At 45.1% G+C, this 18,517-nt stretch overlaps 1 protein-coding gene across 3 annotated transcripts in view; it reads right to left on the minus strand.

Annotated features, from left to right (window-relative positions):
• LOC147749132 (solute carrier family 26 member 10-like) overlaps nucleotides 1–18,517 on the minus strand; it is a 490,027-nt gene that overhangs the window by 369,998 nt on the left and 101,512 nt on the right. For all 3 annotated transcript variants that reach the window (XM_086966525.1, XM_086966535.1, XM_086966516.1), the window contains exon 4: nucleotides 11,057–11,221. In XM_086966525.1, coding sequence (XP_086822651.1) covers nucleotides 11,057–11,221 — 165 coding nt within the window. The remainder of the gene's footprint in view (nucleotides 1–11,056; nucleotides 11,222–18,517) is intronic.

The raw sequence follows: 18,517 nt of genomic DNA on the forward strand, positions 1-18,517 counted from the left end.
AAACAGTAGATGCAGCGAGTGTGTGGATCTTCCTTAAACAGCCTCGCTTTTCCACAAGAGTCACAGGCCCTGAACAGGGACTTTGAAGTAGACATTGTAAAAGAAAAGAAAACTTGACAAGTAGAGAAAGAACTGAGCAGAGCTCAGAGGGACTCCCTATCACACGACGTGCGGTAAAAAATCTGAGAGCCTGGGTCTCTGGGGAGAGCATTCTGGTGGGAGCTGTGGCCTGATTGGCTGCAGTTTGGTCTATACATAATGACCTGGATAGTCTCTAATGTGGAAGTTTTATTTACTGTAGCTGGGGCTACTTTACTTCCTGGTTGGGTATACTGTTATTTGCTATGTACAAATGGTATATTTTACTGCTTTTTTATGTACCGTGGGCTCCCACTCCGACGACGGGGAATGATTCAGGCATGTGAATCTATGAAAGACACCCCTAATACTGGAGAATCAGGGTTCCTTCCCAGAGGAGGGGTCTGACAGTACGGAGGATACTCCCATGTCTTTTGTCCAATTTCGCACCAGAGCTGGAGCCAATGGCTCCCTGAGCTGGTTTGAACTGGACTATGCAAGTAGGGCACCAAGTGTGCCCTTCAAGTGGGCTGACTAGTGCTAGCAGGCGCTCCCACCCGGCCCAAATACAGTAAACCCTGGGAGGTGGTGGTGGTCACACCTCCCAGTGACAGGATACCTATTGTTCTGCCTTCCCCTGCTCCAGCTTGACTCAGCAGCAGGAGGGCAGAATCGTGCCTCTGGTCGGCAGCATCAATTTTGTGCAGTCCGGGTCTAGAAGACTGGTATCGGGAGCACTGAGGGCCTCCTGGAGGAGTTTTACAGTGCATGGAATCATACTTGTGTGGGATGTATGATTCCAAAATGTTTGATACCAAACATGATAGGATTTGTTACAGCCAGTTTAAGATGGTCATTGCGTAATGATGAGGTGCTCCTCTATATGTTATGTGGCTGTGTCACAACCCGGGAGAATGGACTCTGTAGGCTGTACTTGGAACCAAGCACTTTGCCTTCAGGATTGAAAGGCCTGCCTTAGGGGTGACTTATAGGTTTTAAGAGCAGTGACCTTAGATTGAGGGAAACCTATATCTTTTGTAAGTGGTGCTAGCACCAGCTTACACAGGCTGCACTGACAGCCCTGTAGTTACAAATTGAGTGGTCTTTCATGGGTGGCATAATACATGCTTCAGCCCATGCGGTACCCCTGGTGTAGCTTTGCTCTGGATACCTTAGTACCATATACTAGTGTCCAATCTGGGATGTACCTGAGTACTTACCATACCAATTTAGGGGAGAAAGCAGAGACTGGGGTCCTGATCAGCAGGATCCCAGTCAGACTAGTCAGAAACAGCATTACATCAGGCAAAAAGTGGGGATAACCATAAAAGCAGATCCTACTTTCAAACACTATGTAACGTGAAAACAAATAAAAAGATTTTTTTTTTTAAGAAACACTGAATAAAAGAAGACTAGAATGACGGACTGTTGATAATCTGTAGTTTGAAGAGTGGTATGCAGGCAGATATTTTTATGACTTATTGGAAAATATTTTCTAACTTGGAGAGTAAGGCAGTGGCTGCTCTCCCTACTTTCTAAGTATCCACGATCACCTATACAACTGATGGCTATTTTAATTTACTTGTTTATTGTATGCACTATTCAGGTATGCTCTGACATTTTTCTGGCTACACCATTTCTAAAATACGCTTGAGCGAATTATAAACGATGGCAGCTTTTGCTAATTTTGAGAATTTCGTTTTACGCTTGTTGCACCAAATTATGCAACATTGCATATGTATGTAACTTTCGCAGCAAAATTGTACCATCAAGTTCATGAGAATAACTCAAATCGATCAATCAATCAATCATTTGTAAAGTGCACTACATACCCGCGAGGGTCTCAAGGCGAGGCCGGGGGGGGGGGGGCGCTAGTTGACGGGGAGCCAGTTCAGGTTTCTCAGGTGGGGGTGATGTGGCCGTGGCGTGGTACGTCGAGGATCAGTCGCGCCAAGGCGTTTTGGATGCGTTGTAGTCGTTTGATGAGCTTGGTCTGGGCTCCCACGTAGAGGGCGTTTCCATAGCCCCGTCTGCTGCTGACGAGGGCCTGGGTGACTCTTTCTTGTATCTGTCGGGATCCATCTGTAGATCTTGTGGAGCATGCGGAGGGTGTTGAAGCAGGAGGAGAAGATGGCGTTGACTTGCTTGGTCATTGAGAGTATTGATTCAAGGATGATTCCCAGGTTGCGTAAGTGGTCGGTGGATGTCTGGGCTGCCCTAGTGCCGTCAGCCACCAGGAGTCGTCCCAGGCTGAAGGGTTGGAACCGAGGATGAGGACCTCCATCTTGTCCAAGTTCAGCTTCAGACGGCTGGTCTTCATCCAGTCAGCGACGGCCTTCATTCCTTCGTGGAGGTTGGCTTTGGCTGTGATGGGGTCCTTGGTGAGGGAGAGGATCAGCGTCATAGAAGATTATGTTGAGGTCATGCTGTCGGGCTACGTGTGCGAGCGGGGCCATGTAAATGTTGAAAAGCGTCAGGCTGAGGGAGGATCCCTGGGGTACGCAACAGATGATCTTAGAGACTTTGGAACAGAATGGTGGGAGGCAGATGCTCTGGGTTCTGCCGGAGAGGAAGGAGGTGGTCCAATCCAGAGGCTTGTCTCGGATCCCTGCGGCGTGGAGGCGTGCGCGTAGTGTGCGGTGGCAGACGTGTCGAAGGCGGCAGTGAGGTCTAAGAGGATGAGTGCTGTGGTCTCGCGGTTGTACAGCAGGGTCCTGATGTCGTCGTGGCGGCGATGAGGGCAGCCATGTTGCTGTGGTTGCTGTGGAACCCTGACTGGGAAGGGTCCAGGATTCTGTTTTCTTTGAGGTATCGGGTTAGCTGTCTGTTGACGGTTTTCTCGATGACCTTGGCTGGGAAGGGGAGCAGAGAGATGGGCAGTAAGTTCTTGAGGTCTCTTGGGTCTGCCTTAGGTTTTTTGAGTAGGGCGTTGTTCTCGGCGTGTTCCCAGATCTCTGGGAAGGTCGCGGTCTTGAGGGAAAGATTGATGACGTTGCACAGGTGGGGTGCGATGGAGCTGCTTGCTCTGTTGAAGACGTGGTGCGGGAATTGGTCAGACGGAGAGCCGGAGTGGATTGAACGCATGGTCTTGATGGTGTCATCGATGCTCACGCTGGCCCAGGCTAGCAGGGGGTCGTGGTTTTTGGTGTACGGAGGGTCTGTTGTGTTGCTGTCTGTTGGGGCTGTCTGGGTGTCGAAGCTGTCGTGGATGTCTGCTATCTTGAGGTGGAAGAAGGTGGCGAGGCAGTCGAACAGGGCTTGCGACGGCAAGATGTCGTTGATGTTGGAGCTGGGGTTGGAGAGTTCCTTCGCAATGTTGAAGAGCTCCTTGCTATTGTGTGCGTTGTTGTCGAGGCGGTCATTGAAGGAGGTCCTCTTGGCCACCCTGAAGAGGCGGTGGTGGTTGTGGATGGCGTCCTTGTGTGCTGCGTCGCTGTCGGGAGTTTGTTCACTGTGCCATTTCTTCTCTAGTTTCAGGCAGGCTTGCTTGGAGGCTAGGAGTTTTGCGGTGAACCAGCTGGCCCTCTTACTGGTGTCTCTGTGGGGGGGTTTCTTTAGCGGGGCAAGGGTGTTGGCACAGTCCTCGATCCAGCGTCTGAGGCTGAGGGCAGCGTCATCGGTGATTTTGCTCCAGCAGCGGCCGGGGATCTATTGGGTGGGGTGGTGTGTGGTGGGTTTCTGGAAGGCGAAGTGGCTGCAGCGGCGGTTGGTCCAGAGGATTTCGGTGTTTTGGCTGATGGAGACGTACGGGCTTGAGGAGAAGACTGGGTCGAGCGTGTGGCCAGCAGAGTGGGTGGGCGTTGTGACGAGTTGCTTCAGTCAGAGGTTGGTGAGGTTATTGATCTCAAGGTGAAAGTTCAGGTCTCCGAGGAGGATGGAGTCGGTGGAGGTCAGGGTGTGCGTGCTGATCAAGTTGGCGATGGAGTCGCTGAACTGGGGGCAGGATCCAGAGGGTCGGTAGATGAGGGTGCCTCTGAGGGTTGAACTTGCATCTGTGTGGATCTGGAAATGCATGTGTTCGGCGGTGCTGAGTGCGTCGCCGGTGCTAGTCGAGACCCTGATACTGTTTTTGTGGACGATGGCGATCCTCCTCCGACTCCGTTGGTGCGGTCTCTGCGGGTGATCTTGTAGCTGTCTGGGATGGCTATGGCGATGTTGGGTGCGATGCACAGTCAAAATATTGATTCCAAATTATCGACTAACATTAAAATCGAGTTAAAAATATCGAAGGTGAAGAATATCAAGGTCAAGAGTATCGTTGGACAGAATGTCGACCCTAAGGTAAGTAATATCGATTTTTTTTTATATCGATGTAAGTAATATCGAAGTTTGTAATATCTATATCAATTATATCGATGTTACTAATTTCGATGTTATTAATATCGATATTTGTTTGTTGTTATGCATTTTATATGTATGTGTTATATGTTTTTTGTTAAGTTTTTTTATTTGTTTTAAATTATATGTGTACTATTTTTTATATATTAAAAATGTTATATTTAATTTAATTTTATGTTTTAGTACTGGAGCGGGTTGTGGGTTTTTAGGGGAAGAGGGTGGGAAGTAATTTAATTATAGTAAATTAATTTTAATTGACTTTTGCGTTTAAGTTCTGTAGCGGGTTGTGGGTTTATAGGGGAATTGGGTGGGAAGTAATTTAATTGCAATTAAGTAAATATTTATTTTTAATTGATATTGATAATTATTTTATTTCTAATTAAATATTAATTGGCAATTAATTATTTTAATTGCAAATTAATTTTTGTAATTGGTAATTAAGGTTTGTTATTGGTAATTACATTTTTTAATTGGCAATTAATTTTTTTAATTGGTAATTAAGATTTGTTATTGGTAATTACATTTTTTAATTGGTAATTATTTTTTTTAATTGGCAATTAAGGTTTGTAATTGGTAATTACATTTGTTAATTTGTAATTACCATTTTTAGTTGGTAATTAATTTTTTTAAATTGGTAATTGATATTTTTAATTGTTAATTGGAAATTCATTTTATTAATTGGTAAATATTTTTCATTAAACATATATATATATATATATATATATATATTTTAATTTTGTTTACCATTTTGTAATTGTTAATCAATTTTTAATTATGAATATGTTTTTTGTTTTGAAAAATATTTGAGCGTTCAATATTTATTATTTGACAATTTATATTTCCTAAATAATATTTATTGGTATTTATTGTTAATTTATTGTTAATTAATTATTCAATTGTAATTATGTTTTTAGTAAATATTAATGGGTATTTGCAAATGATGTAGAGTTATTTAAAAATTTACTTTTTAATTATTTTATTTACAACAATTATTTATAAGTATGTTACATTTAACTTCTACGCTATCCAATGCTTTCCTTACTGTTGCACTCTCTGGAGTTGGAATAGTAATTTGTACCCCTACGCTCTCCATTTTACCTACTGTTGCACTCTCTGGTGTGGGAATAATAATTTTTACCCCCACGCTCTCCAATGTTTTCCCTACTGTTGCACTCACTGGAGTGGGAATAGTAATTTTTTACCCACCCGCTATCCAACACTTTCCCTACTGTTCTACTCTCTGGAGTTGGAATAGTAATTTTTACCCCTACTCTATCCAATGTTTTCCCTACTGTTGCACTGTTTGGAGTTGGAATAGTAATTTTTACCACTACGCTATCCAAAGTTTTCTCTACTGTTGTGCTCTGTGGAGTTGGAATAGTCATTTTTACCCCTACGCTAACCAAAGTTTTCCCTACTGTCGCACTCTTTGGAGTGGGAATAGTCATTTTTACCCCTACGCTATCCAACGCTTTCCCTACTGTTGCACTCTCTGGAGTTGGAATAGTAATTTTTACCCCTATGCTATCCATTGTTTTCCCTACTGTTGCACTCTCTGGAGTTGGAATAGTAATTTTTACCTCTACGCTTATACAACAATTTCTTTACTATTGTGCTCTCTGGAGTGGGAATGGTAATTTTAAGTTCTATGCTATCCAACATTTTTATTAATGTATTTTTTACTTATATATTTTGAATAGTATTTTTATTTATTTAGTTTTTTTGTATAAATTTAGATAATGTAGTATATAATTAATTTTAAAAATATTAAAGGTATATTTAATTTTAATAATGTATTAAACTAACTTCCTTACTTTTTATTTATGTTTATGTTTTATGTTTGTAAATGTATTTGTAATTTATAATATTTTTTATTCATTTATAATTTATTAAAATAATTATTACAACTTATTGTTAAGTGTATTATTATATATGTATTGTTTAATAATTGTAAACATTAGATATTTTTACCTGTGTTTATTTTATTTATTAGTGTTATTTACTTTATTTTACATTTATATTTTTACAGAAAAAAACCATATTTTTAACATCGATATTTTTAACATCTATATTTTTTTCTCGATATTTTTGTACTTACCATGTTGTAGATAGGATGTCGATATTCTTGCCTTTGATATTTCTGCATCGATATTCCTGTAGGTCGATATTTTCAGCGTCGATATTTTGTCAGTGATTCGTTGGGTGCGGAGGAGTAGTTAAATCAGGTCTCTGTCAGGAAGGCGACGTCTGGGGATGTTGTGTCGAGCAGGTTTCAGAGCTCTACGGCATTCTTGCGTGTGGAGCGGGTGTTCAGTACTATGCATCGGAGGTGGTTGGGGTCTTTCTTGGCGGGTGGTTCGTCGGCTCCGAGGCTGGTGTAGCTGCAGTTCCAGCAGGTGAAGGGGCCGTGTGTACGTTTCGGGGCGGCCTTGCAGCAGGCGTGGCTCCATCCGGAGTTGAGTGGCGGCGGTCGTCGTGGTGGGTGCGGGGGCCAGGGGATCTGGCGCTGGGCGCGGTCCAGGTGCGGACGGGCGCAGACGGGCTCACCTTAGACACGCCTTCTGCGCACCAGCGGCGCGACCGCGTAGCGGCTGGAATATATGGGGAGGTGGGAGGGTGGAGCAGCTGGGAGGCGGGAGGCGGGGCAGCGAAGGGGCAGTGGGCAGTCAGGGGGGCGGGGCAGCAGGGGACACAGAGGCGAGGGCGGTGAGGGACAACAAAGGTAATAGAAGGAAAAGGGGCACAAAAATCGAGGGTAAAACGAGTGGCACAGAAGGCAAAAAAGCACAAAAAACGAGTGGAACAGATGGCAAAAGGGGCACAGAAACGAGGGAAAACTAGTGGCACAGAGGGCAGAAGGGCACAAAAAAACAAATGGAACGGAGGGCAGAAGGGCACAAAAACGAGTGGAACAGAAGGCAAAAGGGGCACAAAAACGAGGGAAAAACGAGTGGCACAGAGGGCAGGAGGGCGCAAAAAACGAATGAAACAGAGGGCAGAAGGGCACAAAAAAAGAGTGGAACAGAAGGGAAAAGGGGCACAAAAACAAGGGAAAAACGAGTGGCACAGAAGGCAGGAGGGCACAAAAAACGAGTGAAACAGAGGGCAGAAGGGCACAAAAAAGTGTGGAACAGAAGGGAAAATGGGCACAAAAACGAGGGGAAAACGAGTGGCACAGAAGGCAGAAGGGCACAAAAACCAAGTGGAACAGAAGGCAAAAGGGGCACAAAAATGAGGGAAAAACGAGTGGCACAGAGGCCAGAAGGGCACAAAAAAAACAGAAAGAATGCAAACAGCTGTTGCTCGTGACATTTGTGCTTTTCTTGCTACTTGTCTTTTTTACATAACAATGCATCCTCACATCAAAGATTGGTGTGAAGAAAGATTTTATGCCTAAATATAGCACTAAATGCCGGGTTTGGATTCTGCAAAGACATGTAATTTCATGTACTTTTACAGAAATTTTGAGTAAGTACGCAAATCCAAAGCAAGTGAATTTCACAGATGCCTACTCCTGACCCAGAACACATCACACTTACAACAAAGGAAACTGGGAAACATTGTGGGGTAGACCCCTTCCTCCCTTCTTCTACAACATCTCTGGGACAGAAAAAGTGTATGCATTGGTGGAGTGGACCTCACAGCTCTTGGAAATTCCAGTGGCCTGATAATTATTATAAACAAGTTTAGTAGTGTCTTTGGTAGTTCCCCGTACTGAGTGTACTCTCTATCCCAGACAACAGGTAGTAGAACAATTGAGGAGGGTGTCAACACTTAGAAATCTCCTCTTTGTCATGTAAGTTATTTTTGCATTATCTATACTATCCCATATGCGAACCAATTGAATTTATGTAAATACATTAAAAACAAGATTAAAGGTTGTGATTGTGGTACAAATTCTTCTCTATTAAATGAACGATGATTTAATATATAAAGAGTTCATCAATACATAAATGGATCGAAGGTAGCACATTGTTTGCAGGTAACTCCAGAAAAGCATTCATCCAAATAATTAGTAATCAGGTTTCACATTCATTCCAAGTTAAAGACATTTTTTGTGCATCACCAATGAAAGGTCACCCACCACGTGTTTTGCCCTAAGTGGGCTCACATGCCTGGGGCTTTTTCATGGCTGTTACTGAACAGAATTGGAGGTACTCAGCATTAATTACAGTGTTGCCTAAACTGTTATAATTGCCATGTTCATTAGTGACTACACAAGCACCACAGCAAACGTGAAATAAATTCTGCAATAATTGTCCAGTGATATGTGTGACTAGGTGAGAAGAGAATGGTTTGGCGGGAAAGAAAAAAACAACAAAGTGGTGCAAAATACTTAACTAGACAAACATCGGGCTGGAGCTAAGTTAGGCAAGAGGAGTGGTTGTGCAAATGCAGGGAATCATCATTTCCACATGTAGTTTAAAATGTATTTGAGATAGTTATGGAATAATCCAATTGGTGCTGTCACTGCAAATAGTGTCTATTGTTCAGATAAAAATTTATCTCTTAGAGATTTGCAGGTAGTTAGGTGGAACAGTCTTTTTAACTTCTGTACCATTTTTTAGATCTCCCCGGACAGAAGGCTCCTAGTTCTATCCTCCCCCCTTCCTGCTAGCACCTTGCAAAAATACCCTTGCCTGGAATAAGCAAAATGACCAGAAATGCCTAGAACTGGCCTCAGGACAATTGATATACACAATTATGGCTGTATGGCACAAATATCGAGAGCAACAATAGCGAGTGACTACAATTTTATTTTAAAAATACCGTCAACAAAGATATTGAGTTTACATATTATTACACATTATGATGTCGGAAGCTTTCCGACCAACACAGTCAGGTTGTGGTCCGACTGCCCGATTAAGATGTTGGCAGTCGGAACGTAATCCAGCAGGTCATTCCTACTTTGTTCTGACCATCTCTCGGAGTTTTACAGCAGGTCGGAACCACACCATAATCCCCTATGGATGACGTTTCCACCGTCGAGATTACAATGTCGGTTTCCACATCCTTTCCGTGCCGACGAGGAAAGGCTGTAGGAAAGCGACTTTGGGGGCCCCTAGCAGGGCCCTCTTGCCTCCGTGGTCTACGGTTGAGGATCGAGGGGGTACCTAGGGTACCTCCTGTAAAACACAGCACTATGTGGCAGACAGCGAACACCCAATACAACGCTGGCTTTACTTCGCATGCGCTTTAACACCAGCGACGTTACGACGCGTACACATTGTGACGCGTCCCATTACATCGCAATCACTTTTAAAACGCATGCACTTTTAAATCAAGTGTGGTGTAATGGACGCGAGGCAGAGCACCGGGACAGAGGTGGGCGAGCACCGGGAAGAACGAGCACGGGGACAGAGGCGAGGAAGAGACGACGTGAGGAGAGAGAGGTAAAGGGGATTGTGCTTAGAGTGTAGTTTAGGGCTTAGGGTTTAGGGAAGTGTTAGGGGGTCGTACTGTAGGGTAGGCTTAGGGCTTAGGGTTGAGGGTAGTGTCAGGGGGTCTTACTGTAGGGTACTGTATTAGGGTTTAGGGCCTAGGGCTTAGGGTTTAGGGAAGTGTTAGGGGGTCGTAGTGTAGGGTAGGCTTAGGGCTTAGGGTTGAGGGTAGTGTCAAGAGGTCTTACTGTAGGGTACTGTACTAGGGTTTAGGGCTTAGGGTTTAGGGAAGTGTTAGGGGGTCGTACTGTAGGGTACTGTTTTTGGCTTCAGGGTTTAGGGTCGGGTCAGGGGGTCCTCCTGTAAGGTACTAATTAAAGGTTTTAGAATTTCGGGTTTAGGGGAGTGGGCCTAAGGGTAAAAATTGTGGTGTCAAAGCATTCAGGGTGTTTGTGTGCGTTGTAAATGTATTTTGTATGCATTTCAATGGAAATGTGATGTAATGGTTTGCGTTGTGGATACTTGCGATATAAAAGAACATGCAATGGGAAAACTGTGATGTCATGCCAATGCGATCTAAACGTTTGCGATGTAGCATCATACCTCCGTGGCAGACACCATGCAATGTAGCTGAGCAGCACTCACCTTCAGAATATGCCCCAGCATACCTATTCGACAACAGACCATATTAAGACAGAACTCGTAAAACATACATTAAACACGGCTCAAATATGCCAATAACTGGCTACTCCTGTACCCAACACTCACCTTCACCAGGGGCCTTACATAAAAATTAATTTGCTGGGTGAGGGGCATGCCTACCAAACTAGAAGATGCACAAGCAAGCAGCCCTCCAGTCTCACCTATCAAACACCAACGACTTTCAGAATCAACCCTCTGAATATGACAACTTTGTCTAATATAGTAACAGACCCAAGCACATAAATTATGGCACATCAACGCAGAGGATTCAGACTCAAGTGTGTGATGGATTCCTTACAACAAGCTTGGCAGACACTTGAATGCCTGTTAGTGCTATAAGTTACTACCTGTGGCAGACTGGGCACTATACGATTGCCATTCCTGTACCATAATGTAACATGCACAATATGTGAGATTTGCACCCATTTGCATTTGATGGTGAAGGGGAAAAAACATGAATAATTAAAACAGAGAAAGTAAAGCAGTTCTTTATTTGAAACTATAAAGTGTCTCTGTCTTTTTGTTGGAACTCGGGCATTGATGTTTTGGTGACGTACCTTAAATATGGTGAACGAGCCAGTGAAGCGAGGCAGGGGGAGTCCGAGCATGTTCTGGATCTGAGATATCATCACATGGAAAGCGGCGGCGTTGGTGAAGGCCTTCACTATGGGCTCTGACAGGTAGGTGGAGAGAAAGCCGAGCTGCAGGATGAACATGGCCACCTGGGAAGAGAAGTGGGACCAGCAGAGTCAGTTTAGCTCTCTAAACATCCATACATTTGCAGCAGCGGAGAATGCCCGCCTGACATTGCTGCGGACCACAGTGCTAACCCAGCAGGCAAGGATGGTGTCCTACAATGCTTCAGAAACAAGAGTCCCAGAGGCTTCAAATTGAGAATAGGAAAGCTGGGGGTGAGGAGGAAGAACAAAAGTTACTTACCTGTAAACTGTGGTTCTCCAGTATTGGTGTCTTTCATAGATTCACATGCTTGAATAATTCCCCGTCGTCGAAGTGGGAGTCCCACGGTACATAAAATAGTAGTAATATACATATATATATATATATATATAAAACATCATAAATATACATATACATATAAATATAATATATATAAATAGACATAAAGAAGAAATTTAAAAGTACCATAGAACAACATAGGCCCATAGAGGCCTAAAGGGAGAATTCACTTTAGTAACATATCCATGTCATTATAATGGTCCACATTCCAGCCAATCAGGCTGCAGCACCCTCTAGAACCTTCTCCTCAGAAGCTCAAGCCCTCAGATTTTCGAAGCACCAAAGTGACCAAGAGTGCATGAGGAGAAGAGAGCCTCTGAGAGGAGGAAGGAAGTGTTGCATGTGAATCTATGAAAGACACCAATACTGGATAACCACAGTTTACAGGTAAGTAACTTTTGTTCTTCTCCAGTATTAGGGTGTCTATCATAGATTCACATGCTTGAATAAGAATAGAAAGCAGTACGCCAACACATGAGTCATAAAAGCAATAAGAACAAATGCAAGCAAAGAAATGCACATATGAACATTGCAGATATATATCTATGAAAAAACCTTTTATGACAGGAGGCGGGAAGCAACAGAGGCTCACCTTCATCTGAAGAGATTTCTTAGCACAGCTTGACCCACAGCAGTGTCTGCAGCGTCAGCTGTCTCCAGACAGTAGTGCGTCGTGAACGTGTGCCTGCTGGACCACGTTGCCACCCTGCAGATCTGATGTAGAGGCACTCCAGCAAATAGGGCGGTAGAGGATGCAACTGCCCTCGTCGAGTGTGCTCGCACCAGAGCAGAAAGAGGCTTGCCAGCCCGTTGATGGCAGAAGGAGATGCCAGAAGAAATCCATCGAGTAATGGGTTGTTTAGTGACCGGATGTCCCTTGCGCATCCGTCCATAGGCCACATCTGATTTACGAATAGCAGCAGTGCATTGAATATAGAATTTGAGGCAGCGCTTCAAGTCCAAAGAATGAAGAGAGCGCTCAGCGGGAGACTGAGGGTCTGGGAAAAAAGTCCTTAGAATGACAGATTCATTAAGGTAGAAGTCTGAAGGAACCTTAGGAATAAATTTAGGATTCGTACGAAGTGTAACAGCGTCCCTAGAGAATGGCAGAAAAGGAGGCTGAATGGTGAAAGCTTGGATGTCGCTTACTCGCCTGGAGGATGTAAGTGAGGAAAGGAGGGAAACTTTCCAAATAAGGAATTTTAATTCTGCTGAATGAATAGGCTCGAAAGGAGGTCGGAGGAGCTGTGATAAGACCAGATTCAAATGCCAAGCAGGTGGTGGACGCCGGATAGGTGGAAACATCCGGAACAGGCCCTTAAAGAACTGACAAATGATCCAAGAGGAGTACAGTGACATGGAACCATTGTGGCGAAAGCGGGAAATCGCGGCCAGGAAGACTTTAAGAGTGGAATGCAAAAGTCCCGACTTTGCCAAAAGGAGGAAAAAAGGCAGGATTTGCTCAGGTGTGGCGAGCAGAGGATCGACCTTCTCCTTGTGGCACCAGACACAAAACTGTTTCCATTTCAGTTTATAGGTCTTGACTGTGGAAGGAGCACGTGCATGAGCAAGCACTTCTCTGCACTCTCAAGCAATATTCAGATGTGCAAATTCATTGTGCTCAGGTTCCAAGCGTGAAGCTGGAGAGACGCCGGATCCTAATGGCAAATCTGGCCCTGGCTCACGGTGAGAAGATGAGGCAGGGGACGAAGAAGAATCGTATCGCACTGGGAAAACAGTAGAAGATCAGTGAACCACGGGCGACGCAGCCACTTGGGTGCAATCAAGAGGACGTGACACAGCTGAAGTCTCATCTTGTGCAGTAGGCGTGGAATCAGAGGGATCAGCGGAAAAGTGTAAACAAATTTGTTCGACCAGTTGATCGAAAACGCATTCCCGCTTGATCCGCTATGGGGATGCTGACTTGCGAAGTGTAGGCATTTGCGGTTAAGTGGAGTTGCAAACAGATCCAGCTCCGGCTGGCCCCACAAGCACAACACATACTCCAGAGTCGGTTGATGGAGTTCCCACTCGTGATTGTCCGTAGCCGATCTGCTGAGAGAGTCGGCAAGGGCGTTGGAGGCACCCGGTACGTGAACCACTGTTAGCTGGACTCGATGATGAATCGCCCATTCCCAGATCTGTTGTGCCTGTCTGGATAGCAGAAGATATCTCGTACCTCCTTGCTTGTTGAGGTAGTGCATACTGGTGGTGTTGCCCTTACGCACCAGCAGCGACTTCCCTTCCACCAGCAGCCGGAAAGATTTTAGGGCGAGGAAGATAGCCAAGAGTTCCAGGCGATTTATGTGCCACGTGCATTGATCTGGGGTCCTTTTGCCCTTTACTGACAACCCTTCGAGGTGTGCACCCCAGCCCTCTAAGGAAGCATCCGTCGTAAGGGTAAGCGTGGGGTCTGTGTCCTGGAACGGCCACCCAGTTGCGATGTTTGGAAGGTGAGCCCACCATTCCAATGTGCCCTGAATGCGGGGGGGGGGGGGTGGGTCAGGCAGACTTTGTCGTTGACCGACCCTGAGACTTGCCGCCATTGTTTGTCCACCCCTCTTGGAGGACTTGCATGTGTAGCCTGCAATTGGGGATCAGCTGTATGCAGGAATAAGCCATGCCCAGAAAAGATTTTAACATCCAGACAGAAGCGGACCTTCTTGAGCGTAGAAGAGCCACCATCTTGACAATGCGATCTTGTTGCTTCTGCGAAACAAACACCTTCGCCAGACGAGAGTCGATTAATGCCCCTAGAAAGATCCTTTGTTGTGCTGGACGGACATGTGATTTCTCGTGGTTGATGGAAAGACCCAAGGCGTGAAAGATGGATAGGCAAGTCTGAATTTGTTGTCTTGCTGAAAGAAAGGTTTGAGCTTTTATCAGGCAGTCGTCTAAATAAGGGTAGAACTGTATGCCCTGTAGGCGTAGAAAAGCTGCAACTGGAGCCATGATCTATGTGAAGACTCTCGGAGCGGAACGAAGGTCGAAAGGTAAAATTTTGAATTGGAAGTGTTTCGATCCCACTGTGAAGCGAAGGTACTTCCTATGTCTGTGATGGATTGGCACATGAAAGTATTCATCTTGGAGGTCGATTGTGGAGAGGAACTCTCCGGGATTCAGGAACTGTAAAATTTCCAGCAAGGTCAGCATCCGAAATATTTGGGATTTGATGAACTTGTTGAGGGCTCGGAGGTCTAAGATAGGGCGCCACTCTCCTGATTTTTTCCTTATAAGGAAAAAGCGGGAATAAAAGCCCTTGCCTTGTTGTAATCGAGGAACCACTTCGACAGCCCCTTTCTTTATCATAACTGCAACCAGCGCAAACAGTTCCTTCAAATGTGCTGGGTGAGGTCCAGAGGGTGGGCGGGTGGTCGAAAATTTGAGAATTTCGAGAGCGGGCCCTTTAAGATGACATCCAAGACCCAACGATCTGAAGTTATTTTTGACCAATTGTAGAAGTGTTGGGAGATTCGACCTCCAATTTTCAGAGCAGGAGAACACTTGACCCGTGGAAAGTCACTGTTTTTTAGAGGTGGCCCCTCTTCTGTAGGTGCTTTTCCTTCGATAAGGCCTGGAATTGGATTGCCTATTCTGAGTTTGATAGGAGTAGCGCTGCTTGTTTTCACCATAGGAGCGGTACTGGGAGGAGCCACGAAAATTGGAGGAAGTACCTCTGCCACATGCTCCACGAAAGGGCCGCTTCCAGTACTGGAGAGATCCCAGGGCACGAGCAGTGTCCGTGTCTTTCTTGATGGACTCTAAGGCGTCATCCCCATGCTTGCCGAAGAGGGACTCTCCATCAAAAGGCAAGTCGAGAACTCTTGCCTGTACTTCAGGCTGAAAAGCCGTAGCCTTAAGCCAGCCCTGCCTCCTTAAGACTGCAGCACCTGCGAGCTGTCTGAAACCCGTAGAAGAAATATCAATTGCACAGTCTATAATTTCAGAGTAGATTTTCTCTCCCTCTTGCACGATCTTATGGGCTTCTGCCCTGGAGGATTCCGGAAGTAGGTCAACCAAAGCTGCGATCTCTGACCACATCTGACGGTCAAATCGCCCGAGGATGGCCAAGGAGTTTGCCGCCCTGACCATCGTGGCAGCCATAGTGGTGAATTTCTTTCCAATGGTATCCAGGCGGCGACCCTCCTGATCCGGTGGCTAAGTTAACGGAGTTGCTGGGTTACCCGACCTCTTTTGGGTGGCTTGCGTAATGACTGAGTCAGCTTTTGGTTGTGACACAAGGCATGCCGGTGAATCCGCAGGCGCCTTATACTTTTTGTCAAGGCACGGAAGCACGGTCGGGATGGAGTTAGGCCGTTCCATTACTTTAAGTCCCTCCTGTCAGATAAAGTCAATTATTGGAATGGTATGCACTTGCTTCAAAGGTTGATCCTTCAAGTCATAAAGAAACAGTCTTGTTGTTTGACGTCCATGGGCAAATGAAAACGCTTCGCAGCTCTCACCATCAAGTTGTGGAAACCCCCTGATGTCCACTGGGGGAGAAGCCAGGGGAGAAGCAGGAGGAGGGGACGGGGTCTGGGCCCGATAGTTGTTTCAATCTGCAAGGACAGCGTCGTCGTCTTGGTCCGTATCATTGCGGACGTCATCATCGTCAGTACCAGGATCAGGAAAAACTGGTGATTTTGCCTGAGCAACAGGAAGTGGCTCTCGTGTTGGAGGAGGCGGAGTAGGAGAATTCGGCGGAGAAGGTGGGAATCGACAATTATAATCGTCTAACATGTGCTGAAGGTTCAATATAAAAGACACCGGTATTTGTGCCATAGGAACCTCGTGGTCAACATCCAGCTGGTCATTGTGAACTGGGAGGAGTGAACCCCTGTCTTCATCGTCCTCATCCTCATAGTCCTGATATTTTATATTGAGCTCCGAAGGACTTGCTGCAGGACGAAAGGTGTCATCAACATAAGACCCATCCGAAGGATCCTCCTCTGCAGACGCAAAGAGTTGAGCAGGGGGGCCAGAACCACCTTGAAGAGGATTCAAAACCAGTGGAGCGGGACGTTTTACAATAGAAGCCGTCACCACAGTAAAGGTTGTTGCAGTTGCCAGAGAATAGTGTCCCGTCGACGAGCTCATGGTCGAATCTGACGTTGAGGGATTCGCCAATGTAGAACAAGGCGTCGATGAAGAAGTGGAAGCTGTCGACGGAGCCATGACTTTTCCTGTCGACGGTGCGGTCGTCGTCGACGAGGTTTTCTTCATCGTTGACGGAGCTGTCGACGAGGAGGTGGTCGTCGACGAGGAACTTGACGTCGACGAGGCTACCGTCGACGAAGGTGGTACCGTCGGCGAAGGTGGTATCATCGACGAAGGTGGTACCGCCGACGAGCGGCGATTCGACGAAGCATTCGTCGACGAATGCTTCTTTGACAGGGTCGTCGATGAGACGGATTTCTTCGCCGTCAACAAGATCTTCACAATGGAGGTTATGGGCCTAACCTCTTGGTTCGTCGTCGACGATGCGGTCGTTGTCGTCGTCATTGTCGTCTTCGTCGACATAGAGCATGTCGTCGTCATCATAGGCACAACGTCGACGGATCTTGTCGTCGTCGAAGGGCGCGTCGACAAGCTCGTGGACGAGCTGGCACTCGTTTTAGACGACGAGGGCACAGATTGGGACTGCAACGCCAGAGAACCAGGACCCGTAGGCGTAGAGGCCGACAGATCCCATGGGGAGACTGACTTTGGAGCATCCACAAACTTCTTCCTTTTTAGAAAAGGAGAAGGCATCTCAGTCTCCGACCCACGTTTAAGAGAGGTCTTGGAATGGTAGGAAGACACACTCTCCACATCAGACATAGGATTTTCTGAAGTCTTCAACTTCTGTAGCCAGAGAAGGAGACGGGCCTCTCTATCTTTTAGGGTCTTTGAAAAAAAAGTTCTGCAAAACTTGCAGTTCCTCACCTCATGGTCCGGGTACAGGCAATAGATGCACTTTTATGAGGGTCCTCATGGAACAGCCGAAGTTTTCCACAAGCAGAACAAGGCATGAATAAAGATTTCTTTGTTGAAGACATTGTAGAAGAAGATGAAAGGTTTGAAGATTGAAGAAACTGAGCAGAGCTCAGCCCTCAGATTTTCTACCGCACGCCGTGTGAAGGGAGAAAATCTTCACACGACGTGCGGTAGAAAATCTGAGGGCTTGAGCTTCTGAGGAGAAGGTTCTAGAGGGTGCTGCAGCCTGATTGGCTGGAATGTGGCCCATTATAATGACATGGATAAGTTACTAAAGTGAATTCTTCCTTTAGGGCTCTATGGGCCTATGTTGTTCTATGGTACTTTTAAATTTCTTATTTATGTCTATTTATATATATTATAGTTATATGTATATTTATGATGTTATATATATATATATAGATATATATATATATATCTATATATATATATATATATATATATATATATATATATATATATATATATATGTATATATATGTATATTACTACTATTTTATGTACCGTGGGACTCCCACTTCAACGTCGGGGAATTATTCAAGCATGTGACTCTATGAAAGACACCCTAACACTGGAGAATTTGTGTTCTGCTGCTCCAAGTTCATTTGGTATCAGAATGAGTGAAGTCTTGAGTCTCAAAAGGTTATACATTGATTGAATTAATATTACTTGTGTTGGACCAATAAAATATATCTTCACCTTTCTGGCACCCATTTTTATTATGAAACAATGGTTAGGACAATGATAAGATTAGAGACGTGCTCGGATTTAAGTTAGATTTAGGGTAAATATTAGGTCAATTATAAGCTTGGGGTAATTATATGGGTTACATTTGGATCAAGGTAGTGAGATTTAGGTATTAGGGTAATGACCACGGTTTGGGTTTCTGTCTGGCTATGTTTATTATTGGGATAAAAGTAAACGTCAATATTACGCTATCAGTATGTTGGGGGCATGGTGATATTCAGGTAACATTAGGGTCACAACCGGGGTTAACAATTCAGTGTCTAAAATTAGTTATCAAT

This window comes from Lissotriton vulgaris, chromosome 1_1 (genome assembly GCF_964263255.1).
Source record: "Lissotriton vulgaris chromosome 1_1, aLisVul1.2, whole genome shotgun sequence".
Taxonomy (NCBI): Eukaryota; Metazoa; Chordata; class Amphibia; order Caudata; family Salamandridae; genus Lissotriton; species Lissotriton vulgaris.